Below are 13,433 nucleotides of genomic sequence, written 5' to 3' on the forward strand. Positions count from 1 at the left end.
CCTGTCTCTCTGCTGCACGCTGATTGTTGCTATGCCTACGTCATTTTGCCGGGAACGTTTTGGTACGTATATATATTTTTTGACCAATCATGTTCGCTGTTTCTACAGAAAGTCCCGCCCTCCCGCTGTTTACCGCTGTTCCCATTGGACGGTCTCAAAACGGAAGTGTTCCCCGCACTTGGGGGACAGTGCACAAATTGAAGAGTGGCGGGAGCTCTTGTCAAGTGGGCTCCTTTGTCGAAAGTAACTATTTACTGATCCCGTTTATTTTCTTGTGTAGTAAATAACCGCTGGACACGGGTGCAGAGGTTGTGCAGGCTTCTTTTTGCTTTGATCAGAGAGTAAGTAGCTTGTGGTTTCGTGTGCATGCTAGCTTGTTGCTATGACAGTTTAGTTATTTCGGCGTCTGCTGGAAATGTTCGTTTTCCTGTTGTTGCACATGTCTGCTCGAGTTAATATGCTGAAAACAAAAGTGGATATAATTTAATATTTGTTTAGTTTAGGCGTGTTTACATTGTGAGCACACCACCTGTCCTGGTTATGCTAGTTGCTGGAAATTGAGTTTCAGGAAATACAAAACCTACATTCCATAGCATGGTATCAACAACCTTTATACTACTTTTCTGACAATCATCCAGGCGTCATTATGTTGCAGTATGGTGGAAAAATACATTCAAGAAAGAAATATCAGATGATCATAGGTTTTATTTCCATGGTTTGAGAACAAGTTCACAAACTAGGAATTTTTCTCGATGCGAATGTGCGATGCAAAACATATAACACATATAACAACATATAACAGCGGGATTGCATTTACAGATGTGTAGGCGTATAAAGTGATAGGGTGATTGCAGTGGATCCAAGTGTGTGTGCTTTTTCCACATATGCACCTTTTTGATGAAATATATAAAAAAAAAGTGCTGCAAAATTATGGAAGAATTCTGTAAGTTATTGGACAGGCACTATTGCAATTACATTTTATTTTTCTAAACAGAAAATTCAGTTCATACACATTGTATTTTAGTCTTCTCTCTCTCAGATGTTAATGCTCCTCAAAGAATCTCAACTAGACTTCTACGACAGGTTTTATTTTTTTTTATTACCCCAATACCTTTATATAACCCTGAGTCTATTTTTCTTCCCCCTTTAAGAGAGGGGTACGGATACTTAAGAGCCCAACGTAGTTTTAAGCAATGCATATTATGTTTTCATGACTCTCTTTAATAATGTTCACATGTCTACCTAGGTATGGATTTCAAAAAGCGTAATGGGGGACCTCATCCTGTCGGCGGGTCCCAGGCCAAAAAGGGCAAAGCCGGGGGAGAATGGGAGGACAGCCCGTCACAGTTTGAAGAGGAGCTGTCCATGTTTGATGATGCCGAGATGGACGTGGAGGAAATGGAGGGACAGGCTGGACACGATGTCATTCCAGTTGGTGGGTCTCATGCTTGAGCATTTGCTGTTGCGGTCGTTTGTAAATTAATCTGTAAATTAATTAGAAATGTCTACTCTATATTGCAAAACATCAGTCAGAATGTAAATGTATACACAGAGACAAAAAATATCACCACCCTATTCATTTGGCATTGCAAGTTGGTTTTGCTGTACAAGATTTAATGAGTTTGTTTAATGTTCTTGCCTTCAACATAACGGCCAATTAGTAACTAGCCTATCATATCTCGAAACGTTTGTTATTGATCCAATCACTGACAAAGTTGTCACAATGGGGAGACAGAATTAACCACTAGTTCAACATTTTCGTGACAGTAAATCTTCACTGTCGCCGTTTTTGACAGTGTTGAGCTGTTGGAATTCTCTGACAATTAAAAATCTGAACCGAGTTGCTGATGACCCCGTGTATCCTGAGTCTAACGTATGTTTTTGTGGCAATAACGACATAGATGGTTCACATTTGTCTCCGCTTTACTGGCCGATGCATCATAAAACCGCTCACTTCCTTGTTTACAAACACGCAGCATGCCGCCTGCGTCATGTCCGGCTTTTCTCTGATTGGTTAAAGAAATCACGCATGGTCCCAGACGACAAGTCTTTGTAAACAATATGAAACACGTGTACCTAAATAGCAATATTACTGGCATGTGTTGTATATTTGGCAGTCAATACATTATATCTTGATCACTGTCTTGATCCTATTGTTGGACAACTTTAAAGCCATAAGGTACGGACAGCCCTTCCTGGTTGCATTGGAAAGGAATACGGGGGGTAATTGGAGGAGCAATGTATTCGAGCAAGCGTCACGAAACTTGGAATAGTTGCTGCGGTAGATTCAAAGATTATGAACACCTAGATTATTGGCTCAAAACACAACTCCATTTTTGCACAATATACCCCTTAATAAAACCCCTCTCTCTCTTCATTTCTCTGTCAGGCGACTTGTTCTCGGCCGACCTGAATCCTCGCTGGAAACGACCTCATGCTCCTAACTTGGACCCGTCTTCTGACACTTTGGTCTTTCAGCAGATTGACCTGGACTATTATTTAGGTGAATATTGTTTTTGTTTTTTTTGTGTGTGTTTAATGCCTTGTCTAAGATCATCTAGTATCAAATTGGTCTTTTTATGCATATACTTTCCAGACACCGCTGTGCCAGGCATGCCCGGGCAGTCACAGGGGAAGGTGCCCATCATCCGGATGTTCGGCGTGACGGACAGTGGCAACAGTGTGTGCTGTCATATCCACGGGTTTGCACCTTACTTCTATGTTCCTGCGCCAACTGGTGAGTGTTTGCTGATTGTGGGTAAATATTTAAAGATAGACCTAATTGTCGCCTTAGGAATTTGACTTTTACCCTTTTCTACAGAGCCACTGGGGGATACTCTTGCACGAAACAAATGTTTAATTATTTTTATTATCTTTTGTGTTTTCAAAGGGTTTAAATCGGATTACTTGGGCGAATTTCAAAGGGAATTGAACTCTGTGGTTCTGAAAGACATGCGCTCCAATAAGGACAACATCTCCATCACAGTTTTGGCTGTGGACATAACTCGAAAAGAGAGTGAGTAAAGCGGGAAAGTCTCGCGTTTTTAAAGCACTATGTTGAAATAATTTATCGCGTCTGTTGCCCTTTAGGTATGTATGGCTACCACGGGAAACGCATTCTTGATTTCCTGAAGATCACCATGGCGATGCCCCGTCTCATAGCCCCAGCGAAGAGGCTGCTGGAGCAGGGCTTTAAGTTTGGCCACTTTCCCATTCAGGGTTACCAATCCTACGAGGCCAACATAGATTTTGAAATTAGGTAACAGTGTAGTAGGATTTGAAGATTTTGTGCATACCACTCAGGATGGAATGTATAAATGTAACGTTGTGGACAAATTCTGTTGGTAAAACGCTACTGACAACACTGTCCCAATCTCTATTCCTTATCCATGTCTCTTCTTTGTCAGGTTTATGGTAGACTGTGATGTCGTGGGCTGCTGTTGGATTGAACTCCCCAAAAACAAGTTCAGAGTCCGGAAAGAGAGGAACCCGGGGGAGACGTCTAAATACACTGGCAAGGTTGGTTTCATTATTAGCTTTATTCTCGTATACTCCTTCTCCTGACCTGGTTCTATTGTTCAGGTTTCCCTGTGTCAATACGAAGTGGATGTGGCCTGGAACGATTTGATAAGTCACCCGGCCGAGGGGGACTGGCAGCGGATCGCGCCTCTCAGAGTCCTCAGCTTTGATATCGAATGTGCTGGAAGGAAAGGTAGGCCGTTGATGCATAAGAAGACCGTTACCTTCTGCACTGTTACTTACAACTGTGTGACATCGCCTCTTGTATGTAGGAATCTTCCCAGAGGCGGACAAGGACCCGGTCATTCAGATCGCGTCGATGGTTCAGCGACAGGGAGAGTCGGAGCCGTTTATTCGCACGGTGTTCACACTGCAGTCCTGCGCCAGCATCGTGGGCTCCCAAATATTGTGCTTTACTCAAGAAAAACAGATGCTACAGGTATTGTGCGGTCATAGCTTTGCGTTTTCACCATAGTACAAAATGGAATGTTGTAGATTTAACTTTACTATAGAAATATGCAATTTTTGGAGGCACTAGCAAACTTTATCCATTACAATATGGACTAAAACATGATTAAAATATAGTAAAAAGTTGTAGCGGTTTTGACAATGAGCTCTGTTAAGCCGATGTAGGTGTATAAACAAAAAACATTTGAAACTTTTCCTGTTGAAGCTGGGGTTTTGTTTATAAAAACGTAATTATGAACAAAATCTCAGTGTATAGAGCCAGGTTTGAAATTCTTCATGTAAAGATGCACTACACAACTTTTTATGTAAAAATAAGAAGTTCAAATTAGTGCGTAATTGACCTTTCAGTGACCCAGTGGCTGTATGTGGTTAGCTGAGCGTCTTAACTTTCCATCCCAGTGGCTCCTGTGATGCTTCAGGATTAATTTGACTTCATTTTTTTAGGATTTCTGGTAGGCTTTTCGGAATGTAATGTATTTGTAACCATGGATCCGGTTCAATCAGCAGTGAAAACCTAAATAATAATTGATCCTGGCGCCTCGAGATGGTTAGTAAAGGTGCTATGCTAAACTCCCAAGCATCTGCTGGGTCAATGAAAGGTCAAATACGAATTAATATCAGCTTTCTTTTTTACATAAAAAGTTGCATAATGCACCTTTAATTTGTGGACATCACAAACCAAAGTTATTGGGAGTTTTGTATTTCTTCGTCTTTGAATTGTGCCATTTCGGGCGGTCGGCGGTCCAGTCAAATGTTTTGAAATATATGTATAAGAAAAGTTGCCACTTGAAGCTGAAAATGCAGCGTCGCGACTTGAACCAATCCCGTTTGTTTCTGCAGAGCTGGGCGGAGTTTTTGCGGACAGTGGACCCCGACATCATCACGGGCTACAACATCCAGAACTTTGACTTTCCGTATCTGCTGAACAGGGCAACTGCTTTAAAGGTGCGCTGGGCTGAGCTCATTATTACCACTTCTGTTCATTGTTTTTTTTAAAAAGACTGTTTTCTATAATGAACTTCCATTGCTTTAGGTCAACCTGTTCCCGTACCTGGGCCGAGTGCGCGGCATCAGGTCTGTTTTGAAAGATCTCAATTTTCAGAGTAAACAGATGGGACGACGAGAGAATAAAACGACAAACATGGAGGGCCGCGTTCAGTTTGATCTCCTCCAGGTACATCATTAAAGTATAGTTTAATAGTACTACTTTTACTAGTACCACAACTGCCATAGAAATACAAAGGGGAAGCAGCGTTTGAGGCGGACAGTTGGAAAGCCAGCAACTACTTTATCAGCGCTCTCATCCCAAATTGTTATTAACGGCCCAGATATTTTTAGCCAACCACATTTAGGTGATCCCAAAGTCTAGTTAGAAATGATCAATGAATGTACGGATCTTTTGAGAGCTGACTTTATATAAGAAGATACATATAAAAGTGGCCTCTCTGTGAAATGCTGAAGGGATTTAAGACTCTACTTTTAACATATTAAAACAAATGTGTAACTGAGGCCTTACTAGGGCTGGGTAACGTTAAACAATACCATTATGGTTATGAAAAAAAAAAAACAGTTTAGGTTCATGTTACGGTACCCAGCCCTAGGCCTTACACAGACAGGCTTTTACTTCTTAACCCCCACCTGAACCGAGCACATTTTGTCCAGTTTGGCTTTACTTAAATCTAGAAGCTTCTTTAAAAAAAGCATCAAAAGAAAAGCAACAAAAACGAAGTAAAAAAGTGATGACAAAGCCAGAAAAAGCTACAAAAGAAAGACAAAACATGGCGAAAACACGCAGATGACAAAAAAGTTCTAATCAGCTTTCTAGGCTGTTGCTTTCAAATTCAACTTTTGGATTTGGGTAAAGCCGAACTTGTTTAGATGGAAAGGTTAAATTCAGACAATTGTAGTTTAAAGCAAACATGTGGCTCAATTGAATGAGAAATGAGACATGAGAAAAATCTGAAATGGGCTGGATTTGTGGCTCAGACTTGGTTTTACATAAAGACAGAAAAACTTTTATGCGATTATAATTTATGATGCGACTGCTACAAATCGTTTTGACTTGAAGTTTGCTTTTTGCGTCTCTTAGGTTCTCCTCAGGGATTATAAGCTTCGCTCGTACACACTGAATGCCGTCAGCTTCCACTTCCTGCAAGAACAGAAAGAGGACGTCCAGCATTCTATCATCACTGACCTGCAGGTAGCCGACACGAGAAGCCGTTAAAAATCAAACACACTCCGTGAGACTAATGTAAATGCTTGGGTGCAGAATGGGAATGAGCAAACCCGTCGGCGCCTGGCCGTGTACTGCCTGAAAGATGCCTACCTGCCCCTGCGGCTGCTGCAGAAGCTGATGTGCGTCATCAATTACATGGAAATGGCCAGAGTGACGGGCGTGCCTTTGACTTACCTGCTCTCCAGAGGACAGCAGATCAAAGTGGTGTCCCAGCTGCTGCGACAGGTAACTGTTAGGAGTCTCTGGTAGTTTTTTTTTTTTTTTTTTTTTAAAGTGGAGTGGATTGGAACTGAAGGGTGTTTGTGTCGATAGGCCATGAAACAGGATCTGGTCATGCCTGTGGTGAAGCCTGAGGGAGGCGAGGATTACACTGGAGCCACTGTTATCGAGCCAGAAAAAGGGTCTGTATTCCTATGGAGACGGTTATATCCATTCATTTTATTGATCTATTCATAATCTTCATTGCCTAATCATTATTTAAAGAGGGCTTATTATTCTTTTTGCAGGTGTTTGGTAATAATAATCTCAATCTCATCTTTATCACCGTTTTACACTTTCATCATCTTTATTTATCAGACTCGAGGTCCATATGAAGACACAACACAGATAAAAACTGTGAAATGCAATATTGCTTTAAAACCGCTAAATATCCAGAACTTTCACTTCCTGATTTTCAAGTGAACTCTCCGTTAGGCCCTCCTCTTGTTCCCCTTCACTGTGCAGCTGTTTCAATAGAGAAGTAAAAGAAGGAAAAAAGTAAAGATGGAGTGGCCCATGTGGCTATAGTGAAGCTATGGCGAAAGATTTTACTCCGTGATGAAAGGATTAAGCTTAGACTTTAGCTTTGTAACATTGTAAAAAGCTCTAAAAACAAAAAGGCTATTTGTACAATACCCATCTTTTTGAGGCTTTTGGGAAAACTGTGAGGGGAAAAAAAAACTACACACGCTTAAGGAACCTTCAACAGAATGCAGAATGAATTAAAACAAAAAGTGAAATGGCCACAAATCGCATTAGTGTACTTGAATCTTAAAGCAGTCCGTAAGATTGCGATATTTACATTTTGCTCCCTCCACTGTGGGTATGTTTTAGATTATTACTTCTTGTAGAATATCATACACTCCCTTAACCTGTTGTATCCCCCTCTTGTGTTTGCAGGTATTACAGCCTCCCCATTGCCACGCTGGATTTCTCCTCCCTGTACCCGTCCATTATGATGGCTCACAATTTATGCTACACTACGCTGCTGCAAAGAGGCTCAGTGGAGAAACTCAAGTAATACATATTTCTAATCTGTGTTTCTTTAATGATGCTAATGCTAAATGCTAATAATGAAACGTTTGACTGTTTACAGCCTCTCACCTGAGGATTTTATCAAGACTCCAACCGGGGACATGTTTGTGAAGAGCTCCGTGAGGAAAGGGCTACTTCCTGAGATCCTGGAGAACCTGCTGTCTGCCAGAAAGAGGTTTTTATACAGTCATTTATCAAGTCTGCCTCACTTTTTAAGAACATATTCAAGACTTATTGTGTGTCCGCAGAGCAAAGACCGAACTGAAAAAGGAAACCGACCCGTTCAAGAAGCAAGTGCTGGACGGTCGACAGTTGGCGCTGAAAATCAGTGCTAACTCTGTGTACGGCTTCACCGGGGCACAGGTTGGAAAGCTCCCCTGCTTGGAGATCTCTCAGGTGACGACCGCGCTCTTCTTTGTGTCATTTACGAACACCACGGATAAGATTTGACCATGCTGACTGTGTTGAATTGCTTTCAGAGCGTGACTGGATTCGGACGACAGATGATCGAGCAAACCAAGCAGCTCGTCGAGTCGAAATACACGATCGCCAATGGATATGAAGCAGATGCTAAGGTAGGTTTGACCAGATTAGTTGATTTACAAATATTCCGCCTTAACCGAGGGCATTTTGTACAGTTGAGCATTACAGTGTATCGCCTCATTTGAAAGCTAAGACCTACAAAACAAATCTAAGCTTCTTCCTCGTTATGATTTTCACATTCCGTCCTTTTTGGTCGTGTTTTCATCACGTTATTGTTGCTTTTTTGACATGTTTTGGTCACATTTTTGTGGCTTGCTCGCGGTAGCATTACACGAACAAAACTAAATGCGGCTAAAACGCTACAAAAAAGCAGTGAAAACATGCCAAAAATGTGAAAAAAAAAGCACACACAAAAACGTGACCAAAAAGCTCTCAAATGAGGCGTTACACTGGCCTATATTTGTAGGAGAAATAGTGCTCAGTTAAGGCGGGGATTAAGGGGTTGAACACGTCTAGGAGCATTTACCTTTGAGCGAAGGATGAACTGCTAGATTAGCACCCAAGAAGCAATGCAAATGTGAATAAAAAGGTTTGGAGATAGAAACACAATCTCTTGGAAAGAGACTGGATATTTTGTTTGGCAAATTGCAAACTGTAGTCATTTAGGCAACTGAAGGGCATACAAATTGCGATTTCTTTTTTGGTTCTTTTTTCTTTTTTGGTACGAATGCCTATACTAATGGCGTTCGAATGGGGGGATTGCCTTAATTAATGTCAATAATTGTCATTCTTCACAGTTCTCTTATTCATTGAAATCCTTACAAATAAGGTTTCTGCTGGGCGCTGTCAAAATTGTGCTTAATTGAGTTTTTGGAAGGGCTGGGACAAAATATCGTTTTCAAAACTTGTATGAAATATGTTTAAAGGAAGAACCAATCTAAATAGTCCTAGTTCATGTTTAGAGCTGCAGTTTTTGCACTTCCAGATACAATGTGCAGATGCTTTTCCTCAAAGCTGTGGTTCCGGAAATATTTTATGAAATGAGAAGCTCAGTTCTTTGTTCTATTTGCAACAGGCCTCTGTTCATGCTGCTTTGTGTTCGGAGGCATTTTAGTCTTTTCTTCAAGAACAATATTCAGCACTTTGTTATATTTTGTTTTGGACACATGACTGTTTTCTATTTGCACATTTATTTACATAATATATAACTTACCATAATTACTTACTGTATCGCAGTATGCATCGGATCGGCCCCTAAGTATCGTGACACGTATCAGATCGTGACAAAAGTGTAACGTTCCAGCTCTCCTTTTTAGAGAGTTTTACCATGTTAGAAGGTTGTTCTCTCATCAAAACTGGACCTAGTGCTATGTTTTGTACTTGCACATCTTTGAGTAGTCTTTTGAATAATCAGTGGCTATTCTTGGCAGCTCTCAAAATGCTCCTTCTGTCCCCGAAGTTGGTCAAAAATACAAAAAAAGGTCTAAAACACATTCAACTGCAGTTATGAGTGAAAGTGTAAACATGTTTTTGACCTTGTGTCCAATTTGCTTTTGAATATTAAAACGTAGCCTCACTCCTCTGTTTAAAGTTGGTGCTAACCACTGCCCTAAACATTGGCCAAATAAACAGTGTAATGACTTCTGCAGGTCATCTATGGAGATACAGATTCAGTCATGGTGAAGCTCGGCGTCGCCACAGTGAGCGAATCCATGAAAATCGGGAGGGAGGCGGCCGAGTGGGTGTCCTCCCACTTCACTGAACCCATCAAACTGGAATTTGAAAAGGTAACTTTGACTAAACTTTGATTTAACATCTTTCAAGCTGTTGACGTTTCCTGCCTTCCTTTCAAAGGTGTACTTCCCGTATCTGCTGATCAACAAGAAGCGCTACGCCGGGCTCTACTTCTCCTCCAGCCCAGACACACATGACAAGATGGACTGCAAAGGGATTGAGACGGTGCGGAGAGACAACTGCCCCCTAGTGGCCAATCTCATCAACACATGTCTACAGAAAATCCTAATCGAAAGGTACAAAAAGAAACCCCAAAACTGCATTACCCTTTTCCCTCCAGTTAAATGAAAATGGTCAGCTGTGCCCCCAGCTCGTTTCTGGCTCTCACAATACCTCTTGCACGTCCTGATTGTATGTGTGTTCATTATTATTGACAAACTCTCACGGTCTCTGTCTGAGCTCCAACTGAAACGTGCATTCAATTAACTCACATGAACAATAAGATGTGAGGGAGGGTCTGTGAGAGCGAGAAACTCATTTAGGCTGAAGCCGAACTCCCTGTAACCTCTGACTTTCACGGTTTGCAAACAGGGTCATTCATGTAGTGCACCTTTGTAAAGTGATGGTCTGTAACTTTAAATGTTTACAGACGTAATAGTGTTTAACTGATGCCCTTCGCCGCAATTTGATGCAACATAAATAATGATAAATAATGATATTTTGCTGATCCAAGACACTTATCAGAATCCCTGGTGCCATCACTTTGACCAATGAGACGAGCTTTCATGTGAACCGGCCTGTTGGGTCCAATCAGGACGGGTGGGGAGAGGGCTTGATCATTTACTTTAAACATTTTCCTTCTCTCTACCCATTTTGCAATCTTACAGACTATCACTTAAAGTTTGTTGCATACACCAGGGTTTCCACGGGGCATTAAAAAGCAAGTAATTAAATCAATTATGCCAAAATTAAGGCAGAAAAAAGGTGATTGAAATGCATTAAATTGGATACAAACTAGCATTAAATAAAAAATTCCAAGAAAATATATAATTTTTCTTTGGAGACAGAACCCACTCAATGACATTGCTCAAATATTTGTACTGCATGCAGTTGTCAAAAATATAAAATACAAACAAAAATCAATCAAAATGTCCCCTCATTCCTGTTTTTAATGTTTACAAATCATTATAAACATGAAATAAACCAAGACTTTTTGCGTATGTGGCATTAAAATGGCATTAAAAAGCATCACCTTTAGAAACCCTGATGCAAGAAAGAATATGGCCACTTTGGGTTGCCAGATACTGACTTGAGGACCAACTAGAAAACCAGAGCATAGACAGGTAAAGATAAAGAAAAAAATCACACATACCCTGCCTTAAAGAGGCATTATGCAATTTGACCCAGCAGCTGTAAATGCTCACATTTATATAGCGACTTTTTACCTGCTCACCCATCCACTCTGTCATTCATTCATACACCAGTGTCTGCAGACGCTGGAGACAAGGTGGGTGAAGTGTCTTGCCCAAGGACACAACAACAGCGCACGACCTGCTCTACTCTACTGTAAATAAGAAAAAGTATCTCCTCTTCTGCGACAGGGACCCTCAGGGAGCAGTGGACCACGCCAAGGAGATCATCTCAGACCTGCTGTGCAACCGCATCGACATCAGCCAGCTGGTGATCACCAAGGAGCTGACGCGCACGGCGCAGGAGTACGCCGGCAAGCAGGCCCACGTGGAGCTGGCAGAGAGGTGACGCCAAACACAGCGAGTTTACAATTATAAGTAATACATGTGTTTCTTTTCCCTAACATTTTGTTTTATTGTGGCAGAATGAGGAAGAGAGATGCGGGTAGTGCGCCCAATTTGGGAGACAGAGTTCCTTATGTCATCATTAAAGCGGCGAAAGGAGCCGCCGCGTATATGAAGTCAGAGGTGTGCACTGTCACTTTACTACACAAAACGATTAAACAACGATTTTTCTGACCAAGTCTTGCTTTTCACTCCAGGATCCTATTTATGTGCTGGAGAACACCATCCCCATCGACACGCAGTACTACCTGGACCAGCAGCTCTCCAAGCCTCTTCTGAGAATATTCGAGCCCATACTGGGGGAGACCAAAGCCGAGAGCGTCCTGCTTAGTAAGCCGTCCAGCTGATGATTTTACGCTAAACGTTTTGCAAAGAACTCAAATAAATGTGTTGTACTTGCAGAGGGCGATCACACGCGCTGCAGAACCGTGCTGACCTCAAAGGTTGGAGGCCTCATGGCGTTCGCTCAGAAGAGGAGCACCTGCATCGGCTGCAAGGCTGTGCTCAAGACAGACGGTGGGTATTGTTTTTTTTGTTTTGTTTTGTGATAACATGTGTGGGCTTCTAGGGCACACAGTGTGGTTTTGTGTGACATCTTTTTCTGTGTTATTGCAGCGGCTGTGTGCGATTTCTGTAAGAAGAAAGAGTCAGAACTTTACCAAAAGGAGGTGAGAGTTGACTGATGTGTATTCGGTGTATTCTTTGGAGATAATGTCAGCCAGGCTTTGTTTGCCTGTAATTTCAACAGGAGCAGTGTAAACTAGTCGGTGCGTAGACGGCTGTAGATCACTCCCAAAATCCAGGAGCATCGCAAAAATAGAAAATAAAATTTGGAGAGATAGTTAGGACAGAAGGACAGAAGTAAAAGTCGGTTTTGTTACTTCAATAAACGTCCAGATACGACTGGTGAAATATGAATCTTTTAAAAGTAAGAGGTGCTCAGTTAAATTATTGAGTGAAAGTACTGAAGTATTGGCAGAAGAAAAAGTGTAAATCAGTTTAAATAACTGTCAAAAACATGAAGATCGTGCCCAAGTTGATCACCCGTATGGCAACACGACGGGGACCAAACTTCTTACTTGTTGGGAGTCATTTGTATTGACTGTACATCTGCACAGCGCCACCTGCTGTTGTGGAGTGTGCATTTTAAAGCGTAAGATTGGCCAAAATATGCTGTCAACTTTTACTTTTTACTTTGGAGCCTTAATAGAAATGTAGTGCCGTTGTGAGTTTATTTCTCAACTGCGACTCGAGTAAAGCACAGATCCCCAGAAATGCTGCTAAAGTGCAGTGCTTGATTCATTTGACTTTGTTACTGACCAGCTCTGAATACAATTAACGCTGAGGAAATCAAACCCCTCTCTGCTAACTCGCTGCACGTCTAATGCTCATGTTTTGTTTGTTAACACACTTCATTATTCCTGAATTCAGATTTTCCACCAAAACGCTTTGGAGGAGCGCTTCTCCCGTCTGTGGACCCAGTGCCAGCGATGCCAAGGCTCTCTTCATGAGGACGTGTTGTGCACCAGGTTTGCTCTTCTTAGTCCACTTTTTAATCCTGATAACTGTCCACACAGCACTTCTGAATGAAGCCTGAACAAACTTTTGTTTTTTTCTTATTTCAGCCGGGACTGCCCCATTTTCTACATGAGAAAGAAGGTTCAGAAGGATCTGGACGACCAGAGCAAACTGGTGTCTCGGTTTGGCTGGTGAGAGCGGAGGCGAGTTTCCCGGTGTGCCTACTCTATTTACTGTGCTGTACCTCTTTTGTAATGATGATACCTCACTATATTTGTACTCAACACTCAAGGACACATTTTTGTAAAATAAATTATATTAAAACTTTTTGTAGTTTTATTTGTAATGTATATATAAATCCCTGCATT

The 13,433-nt window shown here is 41.6% G+C and overlaps 1 protein-coding gene across 1 annotated transcript; it reads left to right on the forward strand.

Moving 5' to 3' along the window:
* Window positions 1-13,260, forward strand: pold1 (polymerase (DNA directed), delta 1, catalytic subunit; the record flags this gene model as incomplete). The annotated part of the gene is made up of 27 exons (XM_079565098.1): window positions 1-341; window positions 1,247-1,435; window positions 2,390-2,503; window positions 2,597-2,737; window positions 2,891-3,016; window positions 3,091-3,259; window positions 3,408-3,519; window positions 3,583-3,712; window positions 3,792-3,958; window positions 4,828-4,932; window positions 5,021-5,161; window positions 6,077-6,187; window positions 6,257-6,448; window positions 6,536-6,624; window positions 7,382-7,498; window positions 7,578-7,691; window positions 7,765-7,912; window positions 7,996-8,091; window positions 9,649-9,786; window positions 9,854-10,029; window positions 11,335-11,487; window positions 11,568-11,670; window positions 11,745-11,877; window positions 11,950-12,063; window positions 12,163-12,215; window positions 12,979-13,076; window positions 13,173-13,260. The coding sequence occupies exons 2-27, from the start codon at window positions 1,249-1,251 to the stop codon at window positions 13,258-13,260; spliced, it is 3,315 nt and encodes a 1,104-aa protein (XP_079421224.1). The 5' UTR covers window positions 1-341; window positions 1,247-1,248.
* Between the last annotated feature and the right edge of the window lie 173 nt (window positions 13,261-13,433).

This window comes from Gobius niger, assembly GCF_951799975.1.
Source record: "Gobius niger genome assembly, chromosome: 10".
Classification (NCBI taxonomy): Eukaryota; Metazoa; Chordata; class Actinopteri; order Gobiiformes; family Gobiidae; genus Gobius; species Gobius niger.